Source organism: Echiichthys vipera (assembly GCF_963691815.1).
Source record: "Echiichthys vipera genome assembly, chromosome: 18".
NCBI classification, from domain to species: domain Eukaryota; kingdom Metazoa; phylum Chordata; class Actinopteri; order Perciformes; family Trachinidae; genus Echiichthys; species Echiichthys vipera.
The window spans coordinates 18,446,775-18,464,678 of NC_139843.1; the positions used below are offsets into that span (position 1 = coordinate 18,446,775).

The window sequence follows — 17,904 nt, forward strand, 5'->3', positions numbered from 1 at the left end:
TATGCCTTGAGACTACACAAGTGAATGTAAAACTACAACGGTCTTCTAAACTGAGGTATAATTTGGTAATGCTTAGTGGCCAGGTAGTATCACTATGCTGTGTGTTTGAATCCAATTCAGGGTATCATGAGTAACTGCTATAGTTTCTGAAAAGAGGATCATTTAGTTGTAATGTGACAGCAAAGATCTCCAAACCTTCTAGATGGATGGATGACACGGCAGTTAGCTGTTGGCAGGGTTGGGAGCAGTCTGACTGAAAACAGTTAAAGGGCATATTTAGCATCATCCAGACTACAGCATAAAGGGGGCCGTCATACCAGTCTGCTGGTAGTGCTTTTCTAGATTATATTGAATTTTTTTGTTTTGTTTTTCATAGGTTTTTTTTAAACAAAATAAATTTCAAATGGTCAATTGCTGTTGAGAAATAACAGAAAAAAATATTTTTAAAAATGTACTAATATTTGTTTAAATTTACAACAGATGGCCTCTGTTAAAGCACTCAGGGTTTCTCTAATATTCTTCCACATAAACTGGAAGAGGAAAGCATGTTAATACAATCAAAGCAAATGTACTCAGTCAACTTGTGTAGTCTTTGAAATGACATTTTTAATTTTTCATGTTAACTCAAACGTACACACTTTTGTTAAAAACAGCCCATTTTCTGCTTAAAATCAATGTCTGACAGGTTTCTCTGCCAAAATTTTTTACATTTGTAGTAATCTTTGACATTTCAGTGTGTCAATGTAGCCCAATATATATATTATATATATACGCATAGTTAAGTGATATCATACTTATCTCTTGCACTGATTAGACAAAGCATCAGGAAGCAGACAAATATGGAAGGTGTATGAGGTTTTTGAATGCAGGTGTGAAAGTGTTCTTGATCACTGTGATGGTCTTTGGTAAAACCATGCTCCGCACACACAACTCATCCAACACCAGTGTTTCTTTCTGAGTGAATTTTTCTTTGTTTTTTGGTACAGATCATTAAAACAAATTGTATATTTTTGGAGGAAGAAATTGTCTGTGTGTTTGTTACGAATGATTTCCCTCCAGGGACTGTTTCTCTCTCTGTCTTCTCTTCTTCACGTAGGCCAGAGCCTCTCGCTCTCCTCTCCTGGACTCCAGTAAGCTCAGAATGTTGTCCTCTGGAAAATGAGAAACCAGTTCAGGATTTGCGGGATATTCGGATAAGCACTTAGATATGAATTTGCTCATTTTTAAATCTTGATTAATGCGCCTTTAATGTGGGTCATCTTTGATAACGTAATTTTATGTATGTAAAAATATATTTTGAATCTGTTTAATCAGATTCATTTAATATTACTTTACAACACAACAATGACCACAGAAATACTGAGTGGGTAGAGTATTTATTGCCTAGGTTTATTAAAAATGAAAACCTGCTGCATTGGTCTAAACCAACTGACAGATCATACCATTAGGTTTAGGGTGCATCAAAGGCAGTCGGATCTGAGCGGGGATGTCGTCTGGCTGCGAGCTGAGTCCGTCCCCTTTTCTTTCCCCAGCAACTCCTGGTATGGCCTTGAGAGCTAGGAAGGCCTCGCCCTCAAAGTCGTCCGTCCTCAAGATGTCGTGGTCCAGAACTGTCACCACCAAGCAAGCCCCTGGAGCCTGGCACTGATCCAGGGATACCAGGCTGTGAAAGAGAGGAGATAAAGGAGGTCAGAAACATCGAGAAGGCAGATGGCTGTACAGGTCCACTTGTGAGAGTTCAAACTCAGATGTGACGTAAAATATTGACAAATATAACTTACAATTCAAAGGCCTCATCAAAAAGGGGATTTAGATCGCAGCTTTTGATCTGAGTGCAGCGAGGCTCGACCTCAGGAAAAATGTGGTTCGGCTCCAGGCACAGCTGCACGAATGGGTCGCTGAGACCTGGCCAAAGCATCAAAGCATAGGCCGTCAGGAAAAGTTGCATAGCAATGTGTATTTCCTAGTAATGTATCTATATGGCTGCAATGGTTCTGCATAGTCGTACCATTAGAGTCCATTGGTAAGAGGTTGACTGCATTCAGCACCTCAACTCTGAGTCTTTGGTCTGATCTCCTGTAGCATGCGAGGAGGGTGACTGCACCATATTTCTCTCCACTGTACACTTTCTGCCGTGCACGCAGGACAAACAGAGGTAAAAGTGTGAACAACTAGCAAGTTTGCCTTAATCTACAGAATATTTTAATCTTATTTTACTGGTTCCTGTCTCACCTGCTCCCATATTTTCCTATCGAGGAACTTCTCCACAAGCTGCCAGCTACTCAGAGAGTTGTGAGTCAGGTGAGCTTTGAGAGCCTGGATACAGAGGAGACGAAGATGAAATGGGGATGAAGCAAATTATCACATGTGGTTTGATTTTGAGGAAATGTAGAGGAAATGTAGACTTGAAAATATATGACTCGATGAAATATCTTTAATTGCTAACTTTGTACTCATCAGAGTGGAGCGTATTCAGAGGAAGCCCATTTCCCTCAGCGTGGAAGCACAGCTCCAGACACTGAAATTCACAAAATAAAATGTACCTTGAAGCTACGGCCCCCTAAAAAAACCCAACAGGTTTTTGTACAAATTCAACAAAAGAAGCAGAAAATGTTAATAAGTGAGATTTAAATGCAATGCTCAGCTAAAAGTCTCCTGGCTGTAGCTTCCTCTCAGCAAGAAAGTGAATGGGTATATTCTCCCTAAAATGTCGATTTGGTACTTTGAATTTTTTCTGAGTTGAAGCACATGCTAATTTACTACGGACACTTTCTTCTGCCCTGGAAGTCAATACGTGCACATGGCTGAGGCCTAACCTGAAGTGTATACAGCAGTCTCTGGCAGAACACCATGAGCCCTTCCTGCTGCGGATGCTGAGTAGCCACCTGGTAGAGGATCTTCACCGAGTTATTCCACAAAGGAGTCAGGAGACTGGGCACAAGAGAAAAAAAACACAGTGAGCCAATTTCCTGAGGTGATGCAGAGTAAAAGACTGGATTAATACAACATGGACCTGTGATGCGTACCTGTTGAAGTTCTCTTGAACCAGGTTTTCGTTCATGTACTTTAGCTCTTGCTCCAGGTAGTGCATCAGAGGGGCTGCAGCCTAGAGAGTAGAGGTTGGATATCAGACAGGGCTGTAGTCAAGACCAATTTAATCAAGTCCAAGACCAGGTCCAGTCAAGTCTGAGTCAAGACCAAGTCTAAAGGCAATCGAGACAGAGTCAAGACAGTCTAGAGCCAATTGAGTCCTGTTCAAGACTATAATAGGCAATAGTGTATTTCTTATGCTAATATAGGGATTAAGGAGTTAGGATGGATCTATAAACAAGATTACATTCTAACAACAAACTAATCCATGCATAGAATTTATTTAGGCAAAATTACTAGTACAAGTGACCCTGAATCCACAGCCAGAAACAACCTGATCAGTTCTCAGTAATTGAGTTCAAGGTTATTAGTCCATCAAGGCAAGAGACCAAGACAAGTGCAAAACTTCCCAAAACTGATCTCGAGACTGAGACTGGACTGAAGTACAACCCTGATATCTGGCATACATAAAAGGCATCTATGATTGTGTTACACTGGCAGTGTTTGTCACCTACATCCTCTGTGGATTTGGAGGGAATCCTCCGCCTGGTTGACATGTTTCGGACATGAGTCTCAATGTCTGTGTTTAACTGGAAAGGCAGACAGAGTGGTAATGTTGAAGGTTTTTTTCTATATTCTATATCATTTTGTTTTAGTTTCAATGATTTTCTGATGATCAAATGTTACATGTTAAATGTCACACCTTTTTCCCAAGAGTGTCCAAAGCGGAGCGAATCTCTCGGCCAAGGACGCCCTGGGCCTGCTGCAGCTGTGAGGGGAGGGTGTTGTGGAACTGGCTTTCCCCTATCACATTTTGGGTCCGATCTCGAAGCCCCGCCCAGTTGAGCTGTGTAGGAAGACGTGTCAGCATTGACCGTAAGTGCTCCAAGTCATTCACCACCACGCACAACTGCAGAGAGAAGAGAATAGAGTTCAGATGTGTAACTACTGAATTATGAGCATTAGAAATGTTTCCTTGCGTACCCTTACCATGTTGATGGCGCTACCGGGGTCAGAGTTCTCAGACAGCAGCCTGACCCTCTCCTTCAGGATGTGACAGTAGGTCATCACAATCTTACACACATCCTGAAAACATACAGAAAGCAAAGATACTGTAGACCCCAGCCAACTACCAGCATCCCCACATTAGGATCATTTTAATGGCAGAATGATGTACCTCAGTGATTTTGACCATGAGCATGAAGGCCTCCTCAGGGTCAGGCCAGGACAGCTGCTCCCACAGCTGGCAGATAGGCTGGATACATGCCACCAGGTCCACTGCTGAGGAACTGTGTTTTATGGGTACGGCACCAGACTGCAGGGGCTGGAGCTGAGAGGAGAGTTTAAAACATATCATGATAATATTACCTGCGGATGAAATAAGCTATAGTTATAATAATAGTAAAGCAACTAAACAGGAATGTTACCTGGTCTACCTGCACAGCCCGTTCGACCCTGTCCTGAGTCGTGCTGAATGCCTGGTTCAGCCAGTATGGCAGAGCCTCTCTGAAGCCCTCTTGAAAGTTTGTCAACTCCAGAAATCCCCTGAAACAGCAGTAACAACTAATATTTTAACGTTTTATCTGGTTGGAGTTGTATCTTGGAGGCTAAAACGATTATTTCCAACTGGGGAGTTGCAACAAGTTTGCAGGAAGGTGGAAAGGTTGTGGAATAGCTCAACTAATTAGAAAAAAGATAAATTAAAGTACATGAAACAACATCTGAAATAACTACCGTTAATAGCTAAAAGTAATGGATTATCAGTTGAAATAATGAACGTTAGCCCTAGCTAAAAGTAATGGATAAATAATGGAAAAGAATTAGCTAGGAGAATTAGTAGCTAGAAGTACACAGCTAAAATAATTTGCTTAAAGTAATGGATAAATGGTTGAAATGCAACAAACCGGTTGATGGTAGGACATCATATTTGTGTTTTAGAGAGGGAATACATTTTGTGGCAGACTAAAACTAGCAGAAAATACAGCCTGAAAGAATGTGTATCCCCCTATGACTTTTGCTAAGACAGAAGAAACATCTTCATATTTACCAACATTACTAGTTATGATCTGAAATATGTGCAAAATAAAACAGTTGATGGTAGGACATCATCTTCGTGTTTTTAGAGAGGGAAAACATTTTGTGGCAGACTGAAAATTCCAGAAAATCTACCTTAAAGATGTGTATCCCCCTATGACTTTTGCTAAGAGAGAAGAAACGTCTTCATATTTACCAACATTACTAGTTATGATCTGAGATATGTGCAAAATAAAACAGTTGATGGACATCATCTTCATGTTTTTAGAGAGGGAAAAAATTTTGTGGCAGACTGAAAATGGCAGAAAATACTACCTTAAAGAATGTGTATGTCCCTATGACTTTTGCTGGGAAAGGAGAAACTTCTCCATATTTACCAAAGTTACTAGTTATGATCTGAAATATGTGCAAAATGAAACACTTGATGGTAGGACAACATCGATGCGGTCGTGACTGTTAACAACATCCCCCTTCATGTGGTGTTACTCTACACCCACTTTAAAATCAGTTGATTTGAACACATTTGAAACACGGTGGGTGGTGTCGATGCAAGGGTGATGCTCATCTGACAGGGAGGAAGGTGTCAGCTGTCATGCAAAAAAAGCTTGTGAGTAACTGCTGTTGATAATGGTTTGAGTATGATAACTGACCTTTTCTGAAGGAAAGCCTTGTCTTTGTGGATGGCCTGCAGGCTCAGGTAAACAGGGAACAGGCTAGTAGCTAGAGTCTGCTCCATATGGCCCTCAATCAGGGCCAACGTTTCCCTAATTTCCTTTGCAAGCTGTGGAGAAGAGAAGAGATACAATAAGGTGAGATGAAATGAAAAAGACTGAATTATGAAAAATAAACTGGAGGTTGAGACCGGCGACTTAAATGGTGCCATTTGCCACTTACCAGGGAGTCAAAGCTCTTATAGACAACAGTGAACACATCCACTTGCACAGCACTGTAATGTGTAAGTGGGGGAAAAACACATTAATGAATGACTACAAGAGTTAAAAAATAGTCCTCATGCAATTTGGTTGGTTCTCTACTTGCTATTGAAAGATTCAAATAAGTTTTTTTGGAACCAGCTTCGTTTTTTTTAGTACCATTTAACTAAACAGGACTAAAAACTTACCTTTTTTAAATTCTACTATTAGTGATAGCCCAAAGCCCTCTCATGCACCAGTTTGCTTTTTTGACATTTCATAGCAGGAAAAGCACAGGTGTAACTAATAACATTAGCCATTCCAGAAAGCACACACAAAACCAGGACCCTGCAACTGGAATTAGCTACACCTTGTTTATCTATGAATCGAGAAAATTCAACGCTAGTACTTCCAGCAGTCCACTTGTCCCACATTACCTGACAAATACCCTGTTCCAGGCATCCTTGTTGTGTTTTATGTCTTCCTGCACCTCCCCAATCAACCTGGAGAGGGCGCTCACAATCTCTGACAGGTCCTGTATAAAGAAAAACAACATGACTAGTCCTGTAAAATAATATGGGGTAACTATATCACCCTCAACTCCCCAATGTGAAGACTGATGTGCTTGTTTTTACCTTAGTCATTGGCTGATGCAAACCCTTCTTGATGGTAAACCACTCCTGTGTACCTGTCTGGTATTAAAGTCATATTAGCAGTAATTAAAGACTCATAATATACCGTACATACTGTTGGTATTAATGTAATTTGTATGACTACTGACCTGTATGGCATCGCTGACCTCATCATGTAACTCAAACTGAGCTGGGTTCAGTTTCTGAAACGCCTGAGTCTTACAGATCTGGACCAAGATTCTGAAAACAAAAGCACATTCCTTTATTGGGTATTGTATGTATTTAATAAAAACAGCTATGTCAGCGAATATGTAATCCCAACAAAGTGTACCTGAGCAGTGTGTGTAGTTTGGGAGTGGCACTGGGAGTCGGGGGGAAGATGTCTCTGTATTTGGCCACCAGACAGAGTCCGTACTGCAGGAAACCATGAAGAGAGTCCCCGAGTTCCTGTTTCTGTTTCAGAGTGCAACACCTTTCTCAACTCTCATGTGTGCTTAGATTTCAACACCTGGTTCCTTGTCAACGTTTTAATAAAGGGACTAGGGAAATCTGGCATGAAAGAGCTGTCAACAGTCTACAAAAGAAACTTGCAAGTCAGAAAATGAATCTCTATTAATAAGTTCATGAAGAGGACGGAAGACGTATTCGGATCCTTTACTCATGTAATCAATCATTAAAAGTGCTTTTTATGACCACCACGTACTTGAATTATTATCACTGAAACAGTGACATTAGCATAATTTGAATGTTATAAGTGGTCAAAGTGCAGTTCATTTGTTTCAAGGACCGTCATGAAATCCTCACCTGCAGAGTAACCAGTAACTATAGATGTTAATAAATGAAGTAAATGTATTGTTTGCCTCTGAACTGTAGAGTAGTAAAAGTATAAAGTAGCGTAACAATAGTAATGGAAGGGCAGTACTACATTACAGTACAAGCTCAAACTAATACTATTGCCTGTTATGGTTTCTGTTACTTCAGTAAAGTGAGCATGAATCCTCTACCTGTTGGTAAGGCAGCTCCTGTTGATGCCAGTGGTACTCTATACTGGTTATCTGCTGGAACATCACAGATGAGTCCACCTCTAAACTCTGGTAGAGCTTGCTGTAAGCCACCCACATCCTGTCGAGGTACACACATCCACAAACTCAGTGAGAAGTGCAACAGAAAGACACACAGCGGTTGCAGTGGTAACAAAGAGCTGGACAATATGTTCGAAACCGCTGTCGTGATATCAGGTATATGAAATTTATAATAATAAATGTAACAATATTTGATGTACAATTCAGAATTCGACTTTGTGTCACTGTTATTCTTTTTATCGGGCAAAACTCCTCAAATGTGTTAAACAAAACCTCAAAGGGATAGTGTATGCTGCATGAGGGTCTTATCCACGGTTTGGAGAAGCAGGAGTCCTGACACGGAAGCAAAGTAAGCTGCTGCTGCGGATGAGGGCAGCAACAAAATGCATATTAGCCACCTAAAAAGGCCTACCTAATAAAGATCAATATTAGATTTAAGTGTACTCTATATTTAGAATATTTTCACTGCTTTACCTTTGCATCAGATAGCCTTGTTTAGGCAGCTGTAGACCAGCAACTTCCCTGTCCTGCGAGGCAAAATGACTGTATTTGTCAGTCTAATCTGGTGGTTTTGATGAGCATAGATAACAGTGTCAGTTCCCCCTGGCGTAAAGTTAAACAGTGTTGTCTAATGGCATTGTAAAGCGGTAAAAATATTTGAAATATAGCGTACACTTAAATTGAAATAGATTTTTGTTTTAGGTCGGCCCTTTTTTTTAGGTGTCTAGCTGCTGCCTCTATCCACAATAGCACATTACTTATCTTCGGTGCCTGTCCTCCTGCCTGCTTCTCCAGACTGAGGGCATGCCGACCGCCATCTACATCTACAATACATTGACTATGGATAAGTACTGTACTTCATAGAGTCCCAGTTCAAAAAATCAGAACCATCCCTTTAAATTATTCAATTGATTAGCTATTTAAACTATGTGTGGAAAAAATCTTTGTAAAATATGTTACTGAAAGCTGATAGATGATAATATTGAGCAGGTATGTGTTAATGTTATATAAAACCCCCTCGGCTTATGGCCTTTGAATGAGTTACATTCAGCAGTTCCTCTCCTTGGGTGTAGGTCTCCAGAAGTGGTCTTATAGGTTTCTGTCTAAACAGTGGTTGTTTTTTATTATTATTATAACCCTTATTTAACCAGGAGAAACCCACTGAGATTAATAATCTCTTTTCCAAGGGAGACCCGGCCAAGACAGGCAGCAGCAGAGTTATAACACAGAACACAAGGACAAAATCTGTAGAATAAAACTTCTCTAATACATCAAATCACTCATTCATTCATCTTCAACCGCTTATCCCGGGGTCGGGGTGGCGGGGGGGCTGGAGCCGATCCCAGCTGACATCGGGCGCGAAGCGGGGTACACCCTGGACAGGACGCCAGTCTATCACAGGACACATAGAGACAAACAGAGACGGACAACCATTCACACCTACGGGCAATTTTAGAGCAATCAATTAACCTAACCTCTTTGGATTGTGGGAGGAAACCGGAGTACCCGGAGAAAACCCACGCAGACAACATGCAAACTCCACACAGAAAGGCCCAGGCCGAGATGCGAACCTGGAACCTTCTCACTGTGAGGCGACAGTGCTAACCACTAAACCACTGTGTACATCAAATCGATTACAAATAAAAGTAAAGGAGCTATTTTTGCAACCAAAAACAATTTAAAAACATTAAAAACATTGACATGCTAAGGAGTTTGACATCATTTAAAACCACTTAAAGGAATTAATGCACTAAGTCTTAAGTCATTCTGCAGCAAACTACATGTTGACGAGTATTGGCCAGTACTTTCTTGCTTAATGAGAGAACCTAAATATGAGGGAAGCACACCGAGAATGGCCTTATATATAAAGGTGTACCAATGACAGAGCCTACGTGTGGCCAGAGCAGGCCATCCTACCTGACAGTATAACTCACAGTGATGAGTGTGAGCTTTACAGCTGGTAATGAACCTTAGAAAAGCATAGAAGGCTGAGTCAACCATATGAAGACACTGTGCAGAGGAATGCATATAGCACACCACCAGCCCGCGTATGTCAAAGATAGAGAGAAGGAAGGAGCTTTTATCACTCGAGGTGGACTTTGACGACTTCATGATGCCTTTCAGCCAGAACATCCAGAGGAAAACACTAGACTAGACTGAAGTGACGTTAAGTAGCGAGAGACACATTTTGGAATCATAGTTTTTTTGTACTCTAGATGTTTAAGTGGTGCTTACGCCAGGTCCTGAAGAAAAGGTGAGAGGTCATTCTGCGTAGCGTAGAGCTCCAGCAGAGTCTGAGCCTCGCCGCACAGCGCGCCTTTCCACGGAGCAGAACTCTGAGAGAGGCCAAACGAGATGGGGAATTAAGAAGAAATGAATAAAAGTAAGCGATTTAAATGGAATTGGAAAAGAGAGAGTTTGCTCATCCTTTACCTGTTGCTTGGAGATGTATGCCTGAACAAACTGCTGCAGAATCCCACAGTAGTTGATGTAAGCACTCCGACCGGCACTCAGCGTCCCGTCTCTCTGCCAATCACAAAACACAAACCCAGTTTTAAGTGGTTCCAAACTAAAGCATATGCATACAATTAAATACAATATTGACATATCTGATGCCCATTTGTTTCTCATACTTGAACACTGGTGTCATTAACTTCACTTAATCCCAGTTCCTCTCCCAGTTCCTTTCCCAGTTCCTCTCCCAGTTCCTCTCCCACTTCCTCTCCCACTTCCTCTCCCATTTCCTTTCCCAGTTCCTCTCCCCGTTCCTCTCCCACTTCCTTTCCCAGTTCCTCTCCCAGTTCCTCTCCTACTTCCTTTCCCAGTTCCACTTCCTTTCCCAGTTCCTCTCCCAGTTCCTCTCCCAGTTCCTTTCCCAGTTCCTTTCCCAGTTCCTCTCCCACTTCCTTTCCCAGTTCCTTTCCCAGTTCCTTTCCCAGTTCCTTTCCCAGTTCCTCTCCCAGTTCCTTTCCCAGTTCCTTTCCCAGTTCCTCTCCCACTTCCTTTCCCAGTTCCTTTCCCAGTTCCTCTCCCACTTCCTTTCCCAGTTCCTTTCCCAGTTCCTCTCCCACTTCCTTTCCCAGTTCCTTTCCCAGTTCCTCTCCCAGTTCCTTTCCCAGTTCCTTTCCCAGTTCCTCTCCCACTTCCTTTCCCAGTTCCTTTCCCAGTTCCTCTCCCACTTCCTTTCCCAGTTCCTTTCCCAGTTCCTCTCCCACTTCCTTTCCCAGTTCCTTTCCCAGTTCCTCTCCCAGTTCCTCTCCCACTTCCTCTCCCACTTCCTTTCCCAGTTCCTCTCCCAGTTCCTCTCCCACTTCCTTTCCCAGTTCCTCTCCCAGTTCCTCTCCCACTTCCTTTTCCAGTTCCTCTCCCAGTTCCTTTCCCACTTCCTTTCCCGGTTCCTCTCCCAGTTCCTCTCCCAGTTCCTCTCCCACTTCCTTTCCCAGTTCCTTTCCCAGTTGCTCTCCCAGTTCCTCACCCAGTTCCTCTCCCAGTTCCACACATTCAACCAGAAAGTACCACCTCTTGACATTTCAGTGGTGCACATTTTTTCATTTATTCCAAGAGATGTTTTCATGCCTAATGTTAAGGAATGGGAATGCACTTTTTTACCGCTTTATGGATGAACTTGAGATTCAGGTGGCACTGGCCACGGTCAGGATACGTTTCTGTTCTGGGCTCCAGATTGTACCAGCTGTCTTCAGTGCAGTGGAGATCCTAAAATGAGATTAAAAGACAATTAGACTGGGAATTTAGGGAGGATAAATTAGCAGATATAAAAATCAAGAACATTTACTACCTGTAGTTTCAGGACCACCTTTCCCAAAAAGTCATCTGTGCCTTTCTCCTTCTTGGCATCTTTGATCATCCTAAACAGATGCAAGTAGAAACGTTCACCTACCTTGCTTGGTCATCTGTTTGTGTGTGAGTCACAGAGAGAATGTAATACCTTCTTAAACTATTAAAGTTGGTTTTGATCTCCTCTAGTTTCTGAGTGAGTGAAACTTCTTCGTCCTTATCCCTGAAACAGAAGCACCGTACGTGAATGTGATGAAGAGGACGATTGCGAAGCAGAAAAACATGGAGCTCTGGATGTTTTCCTCACCACATCTCGAGGTGGAAGCTGGCACCGGCGATGTCTCCAAACTCTCTAAACACACACACAAAAAAAAACCCACAATAAAAATAAGAAAAGCAAACTTAGTTCACCTTACGTAAATACACACTTATACTCACAGTATGAAGGTTTGGTTCCAGATGGGGTTCAGAGTCTGCTTCTTTATGTCAGACTGGTAGAGTTTGTCATCGGATACAGCGTCCTTTACAATAGATTTACACGGTTTGGCTCTGGACCGGCGTGTTCGACTCTCCTCCTCATCCTCCATTATGGTCAACAGGCAGTATGGGTCGCTGAAACCTGGTCGACACACAAGAGAATGCATGTAACATGACAGTGTTTCATCATCCGGTGAAGAGAAGAGAAAGTCGTTTAGAACAGAACACCTCAAGTAGTTCACATTACTCAACACTCAGAGCTAGAGATATTGTGGAATAATGGCGTCCTGAGAAGAGAATCGAGTCAGAGTTACCCTGATGTTTCGATAGCCACTAATGTTAGCACAGTCTGTGAGAGCCTTTGGAGGCAATCAGCCCACCCTAGTTTTTAACAGCTCTTTTAAGGACTAATTTACTTTAACGTGCTTAATGCTAATAATATCATGCTAACATTAACTAATTAGCACTGAACACAATTTCAGGTGAAGCTGATGGGATGCGTCATTAGTTCTGTAGGTGACGTTATTTGGCTGGAAAAAACTAATTTGAATTTTGGTCTAATGACGGCACTAGAGAGAAGTATCATTTAGCCTAAATCAAGTGTTAAAATTCATCTTAAGGAGTGCTCGACTGAAATTTAATGAAAATATTATTTAGCGAAATTGTTAATCTCCTGGTGCATGGTACCCGTGGTCACAACCTGGTCATGACATTTTGTTGTGTTTAATGGAATTCTTTGTTAAAGTAATCTTCGTATTTAACTTTCCATGTAATGTAGCATAACGCCAAATCTATTTTCCGTAGTTCTTGACGTTCTGTTAAAGATAAATAGTCTATAAATAACCGTGGGGTAAAGCTTATTTTTTTTATATTCCTGTGTGAATGAAATACTCTTTTCTCATTTTATTAAGAACTTCTGTGCAAAATGTGCAAGGATCAGATCTTTAAGTGTCATCCAAATTATGCAAATAATGCCGTAAAGCTCGTTAAACCGCTGTCCCTCTATGTAGGCCAGCCAGCCTGAAGTTATGTTTGACTAGAGTTTGACTCTGTGTTTGATTAATGCCGTGCAACTGTGCATTTAGTATTTCATTGCTCTAGAGAGTCATATACTTATATTGCTGCATTGTTTGAAAGACGTATATGAACTTAAGTGAAATTTGGAAGATGAACATAACCCACTACAGATGTTAATTTGTACGTTTTAATTACGTTATGAATAGTCATGGAAACATTATTATGGGCCCTTCAATAGTTTTAGTTTAGTTTTGAAACGTAGTCCATGAAAATGTGTGGGAGCCATCCACAAACATTCTTGGGGAACAATAAATGTCTGCACCAGATTTTGTGCCAATCCACTGAGGAGATGTTGAGACAACTCTGGCTCAGAGAAACCTTCGAGCTGTGAGTGGCCCTACATTAAAAGTCAGGGGATCGCCAAAGTCATTAGCATTCATCCTCACCAGTGACGTCTTTTCCCAGGATGCCCTTGGCTTCCTTCACAGTGGCCATGAGGCAGTATACTGGGGGCTGTAAGGGTCAGATTAATATAGAGACACTTTGATACTCAGTGAGCAACTTATTGCTGCCTCAAACATACAGATGACATCATTTCTGCCACTGGTAAACTAAAAAGAAGGTGGTGGAAAGTTGAGATGCTTGGTATGAGTATGGAATGGTGTACATTGATTTTAGGGGTCTCAAAAGGCAGAGTAATCGGAACAAACATGCTGACTTCCTTTTCTCACCTCTGTGCTCTGTACTTTCTCCGTCAGACTGCTGTGCTCTGACTCGGTCATAGTGAAAGCCTGGTAGATAGGACAGATGGAGCGAGAGAAAACAACAAACAGTCATACGCCAACGTAGCAGCGGAGTTATGTGATATGTGTGAAGCCGCGATGTTTACCTCTTTGATGTACTGTTGAAGCTGGCTTTCCGTAAAGACCTCAGTTGACGACGGTTTACCCATCTGATGAGCGATGGTGTACAACAACTCTTTATACAGAGGCTTCAGCTTTAAACAGAAAAAAACAGTGAGAACTTGGTTGGGAAAAAAAATCAACAATTTTATGTGAAGTACAGCACATGAAAGGTGATACCTCCTGTTCTTTGTGTCTCCGTGCTTTCTCTTCTGGGTTCTCATCTTCCTTGAAAACCTTAAGAAGAGCAGAACATTTTCTCCATTATTCTGTCAGGTTGAAGAGGTAAACTAATATATTCTGAGGTTAAATTTGAGGTATTTGAAGGTCATGGAGGGTTGCCTACCCTCCTTTCGCGCACTTTCCTCGTCAATCCCAGTTTACGTGAGTGGCCAGGCGACAGCTGCCAACAGAAAAGGACAAAAGTCAGCCATGACAAAACACAGAGAATATATACACAAGAGATATTGTGCTGATTTAAATCCAGCTCTTTGTCATGACAATGTGGCCAGTGTGTGTAGATGAATGGAGCTTGGCTTTGCTCCACACTAATCTGCACACACTGCCATGATACAGAGCTGGTTTAGAATGGGTAAAGTATCCCTTTAAATAAGATTATAAAGCAACTCTTGACCAAGATTTTACACATTTTCTATATGACATACAGAAAAAAAAGTTCCCCAAAAGAAAGTAGCAAATGATTTTTTTTTTACCTGCTTGAGTTTTGTTAAGCCATGTTCCTGGAAAAAACAAGGGTTCTTAAGTTCAGATACAGGAAACTGAATCATGATGTCAGAGTATAGTTGAGTCAAACAGGTATTTAAGGGTGACTTCATTTCATCATCAGCTCTTAATGACTTTGATTTTCTCTTTGGTGTTCCACAGGGTTTAATTCTTGGTCCATTATTGTTTGATGAAGGGTCATGATATATAGAGAGGCAGTTGCACATTTCTCTGCGGCAGTGCTTTTGCTCCTTGGCTGTTTACTGATCTGTGGTGTGTGTGTGTGTGTGTGTGTGTGTGTGTGTGTGTGTGTGTGTGTGTGTGTGTGTGTGTGTGTGTGTGTACGTGTAGGAGCAGCAGACACAGACACTGGTCATGCTCGTCTTTGTCCTGTGGACGTATTTGGTGGTGGTTGTAAAGATTTATGAGGCTATGATTATCCTAGAGGACAGTGAGGTCAAGTTTTCACTGTTTATGGACCCCACTTTGCAGAAATATTCAAACACTCCATTTTAGAATAGGACAAACTTTTACATTTGTACTGCATGAGAAAAACGCCATATATTTTGCCCCATAAATATGAGAAAGTATGTGTTTGTAAAGAGGAGACTTGTCTTGTGGGTACCAACCATTTTCCTCATGTAAAAATTGGGGGAATTGAAACTCGGGGGGCATGAAAATTAAAAGGGTGGGCAGCAGGGGATGCATATTTCATAATTTCTCAGAATCAGAGGGTTTGTATCATATCATAGAAACTTCTGGGGATAATTGAATAAACAGCTCAAAACACATTTCTATCATATTGCTTGTAACAGCTTCATTTCCACAACATAATCGTTGCTATTTGATATTTATTTAATTTATCTTCTTGTTTTATGGCTTTTTTAAATCTTAATTTTTGACCATTATGATCTTGTTTTTTGTCAAGCACTTTTTCATGTGATAAAAGGTGCTATTTTGATAAAGCTTAATATTATTAGATTATGTATAATGAGTTCAAAGAGACTTTAAAATACTGCAAAGACAAACAGCATCAGCTCAAGAAACATTCAAGTTTCTGATTGCTGATAAAGCCTGCTTCTGTAAGTCACTTCCTTTATCTCTGATAATGAGAGCGACTTAAAGGCAACAACCTACTTTATATCAAGGAAATTCAGCTTAAAGGGGATGACTAGTAGTCCATGCTAAGAATACCAACATATCACTCACACACACACACACACACACACACACACACACACACACACACACACACACACACACACACACACACACACACACACACACACACACACACACACACACACACACACACACACACACACACACACACACACACACACACACACACGTTGACTACTGTAGTGTATAACTGTCTTCCATGCAAAAAGTCTTCATTCTGCATCATCTGATCCAAGCATACATCCAAAACAGATATGAATCATAGTCACATCACATTGAAATAGCCACTTGGACAACATGACTCAGTGTGTAAGGCTGTACTTATTTTTTAACCCTGTTGTATCTCATATGTCAATGAGATACAACAGGACTAAGAACCTAATCTAACCTTTAGGTTTGGTGATTGTTTTTTAGGTTTTTACAAGGCAAATAGAAACCCTTAAAGTCCTCAGTTTAGCTATCATCAAAGCGTCATATATTGTAAACTAGGTGGTTCGTAACTGGACGAGAACCAAAATGCTGCAAAGATCTAATTTAATTTAGATCAATATACAGTATACAAGTTAACTGTAGTCCATACCTGTTCAGGTGTTTGCAGTAGATTGTCTCCTGTGCTGGTGGGCTCACTTTGACTTGACATAATGATGCTAATCTTTGACAACCAGACTCCTGCCTGGTGCGCTCGTGTGCTCTGTGTCTGTGATATAGGGAAGCTGTGTGCGCAATGTGTTTGTAACTATCACAAAGCAGCCGGAAGTCATCACTTCCTGCAGATGGTGGCAACGTCAATTACTGTGACATATGACTTTTTCTTGATCGAGTTGCCCTACATTGTGCATGAATAGCAAATGAACTTCAGTCACTCAAAGGTGAAACAAAAATCCAAACTGTTTATCACCTAACGACTCCCTGGCTGCAATCATAGTTAGGGCTGTGCATGCCCGGGTCTACTGTTATTATTTCACTGTGAGCAGTATCACCATGGATCTCACGATGAACCTAAATCCATGGTGCAAATTTCACATGACTCATGATTAACTGCAGCTGAATGAGGTAATGAAAAAGCATGTAACATGAGACATGAGACATCTGCAGTTTGACTTTTGTTAGCCTCACCTGCGTCCCATTAGGATCTATGCTATTCAAATGTTTATTTACTTCATCATGCTATTATGGTTACTGCACTGAGAGTACATATCTGCCAAAACTGCACACTTATCTACTTATCGACACACACAGCGTAATCTGTTGGCTTCCTATATCTATTTCTTTCTATTTTTCTCTTTAAAGAATTAAAGCTATAGTGTAGTGTAAGTAATGCATAATGATAATTTGATTTTGATAATTTTGATAATTAATAGGGAAGTTTGGGGTCCCCTGCTAAAGCTGCTGCCCCCGCGACCCAACCCTGGATAAGCGGTTGAAGATGAGATGAGATGAGATGAATTTTGATGATTGATAATAGGCAGCGTCCAGTACAACAGTTTTCAGCCTATACATAACTGATTGTTGCAGTGGATATGTGCATAAAACAAAACCATGCTTCTCCATGTTTAAATGACTCTGGGCACAGACGTTCTTGGTCTTAGGACTCAAGCAGCAGCGTTCTGAATCAACTGCAGCAGTCAAATCGAATTTAGAAGGTGACCCGTAAAGACAGTTACAGCAGTCAAGTCTACTGAAGATAAATGCAGAGAAATCCCTCTGACTGATTGATTAATTGACACATACAGTACTTTCAGTTCTAAACTTTGTGCATCAGCCAAACACATGTGTGTAGGCATAAAGGCATGAGCTGTACTGTACCATTCAACTTATCTTCACTGCAATGACACTAGAATTTAAATGAACTGACGAATGAATTGTGCTGCAAGTCTGAGGCTCAGGTTGCAAGATGACCGCTTGTACGTGTGGATCGTAGACTTCATCACCAATGATAGTTATATCACATCCTGTGTATTGAGACATAGAAGTGAAGAGTTACTGTTGACCTTGAGATTTGAGCTAAATGACAGTTGCAAAACCTACTGTAACTTTTTTTAAATTTGCAAAACAAAAT

General features: G+C 41.1%; 1 protein-coding gene across 2 annotated transcripts; it reads right to left on the reverse strand.

The window, feature by feature from the left end:
- Positions 1-1,011: 1,011 nt before the first annotated feature.
- On the reverse strand, positions 1,012-16,531 carry unc13d (unc-13 homolog D (C. elegans)). Of its 2 annotated transcripts, XM_083932848.1 has the most exons (34): positions 16,426-16,531; positions 14,654-14,680; positions 14,287-14,343; positions 14,121-14,177; positions 13,928-14,035; positions 13,770-13,829; positions 13,485-13,551; positions 11,983-12,163; positions 11,852-11,896; positions 11,696-11,767; positions 11,546-11,615; positions 11,359-11,463; positions 10,183-10,275; positions 9,985-10,085; positions 7,672-7,789; positions 6,999-7,120; positions 6,817-6,907; positions 6,671-6,727; positions 6,473-6,570; positions 6,019-6,070; positions 5,775-5,905; positions 4,518-4,635; positions 4,268-4,420; positions 4,081-4,176; positions 3,794-4,000; positions 3,606-3,680; positions 3,027-3,106; positions 2,817-2,931; positions 2,447-2,518; positions 2,233-2,316; positions 2,009-2,129; positions 1,782-1,905; positions 1,443-1,663; positions 1,012-1,151 (listed from the first exon to the last, which is right to left on the reverse strand). In XM_083932848.1, the coding sequence occupies exons 1-34, from the start codon at positions 16,483-16,485 to the stop codon at positions 1,039-1,041; spliced, it is 3,351 nt and encodes a 1,116-aa protein (XP_083788974.1). In that variant the 5' UTR covers positions 16,486-16,531; the 3' UTR covers positions 1,012-1,038. The 2 variants fall into 2 exon arrangements, with proteins under 2 accessions (XP_083788974.1, XP_083788975.1); XM_083932849.1 differs by lacking the exon at positions 2,447-2,518.
- Between the last annotated feature and the right edge of the window lie 1,373 nt (positions 16,532-17,904).

Bases quoted from the DNA above. Each gene is read 5' to 3' on its own strand.
- unc13d (XM_083932848.1), bottom strand. From the start codon at position 16,485: ATGTCAAGTCAAAGTGAGCCCACCAGCACAGGAGACAATCTACTGCAA. The intron at 11,897-11,982 runs GTGAGTATAAGT...GTGTGTGTTTAG, and splicing joins TGGAACCAAACCTTCATACT to AGAGTTTGGAGACATCGCCG. The intron at 3,681-3,793 runs GTGTGACATTTA...CTGCCTTTCCAG, and splicing joins TGGACACTCTTGGGAAAAAG to TTAAACACAGACATTGAGAC.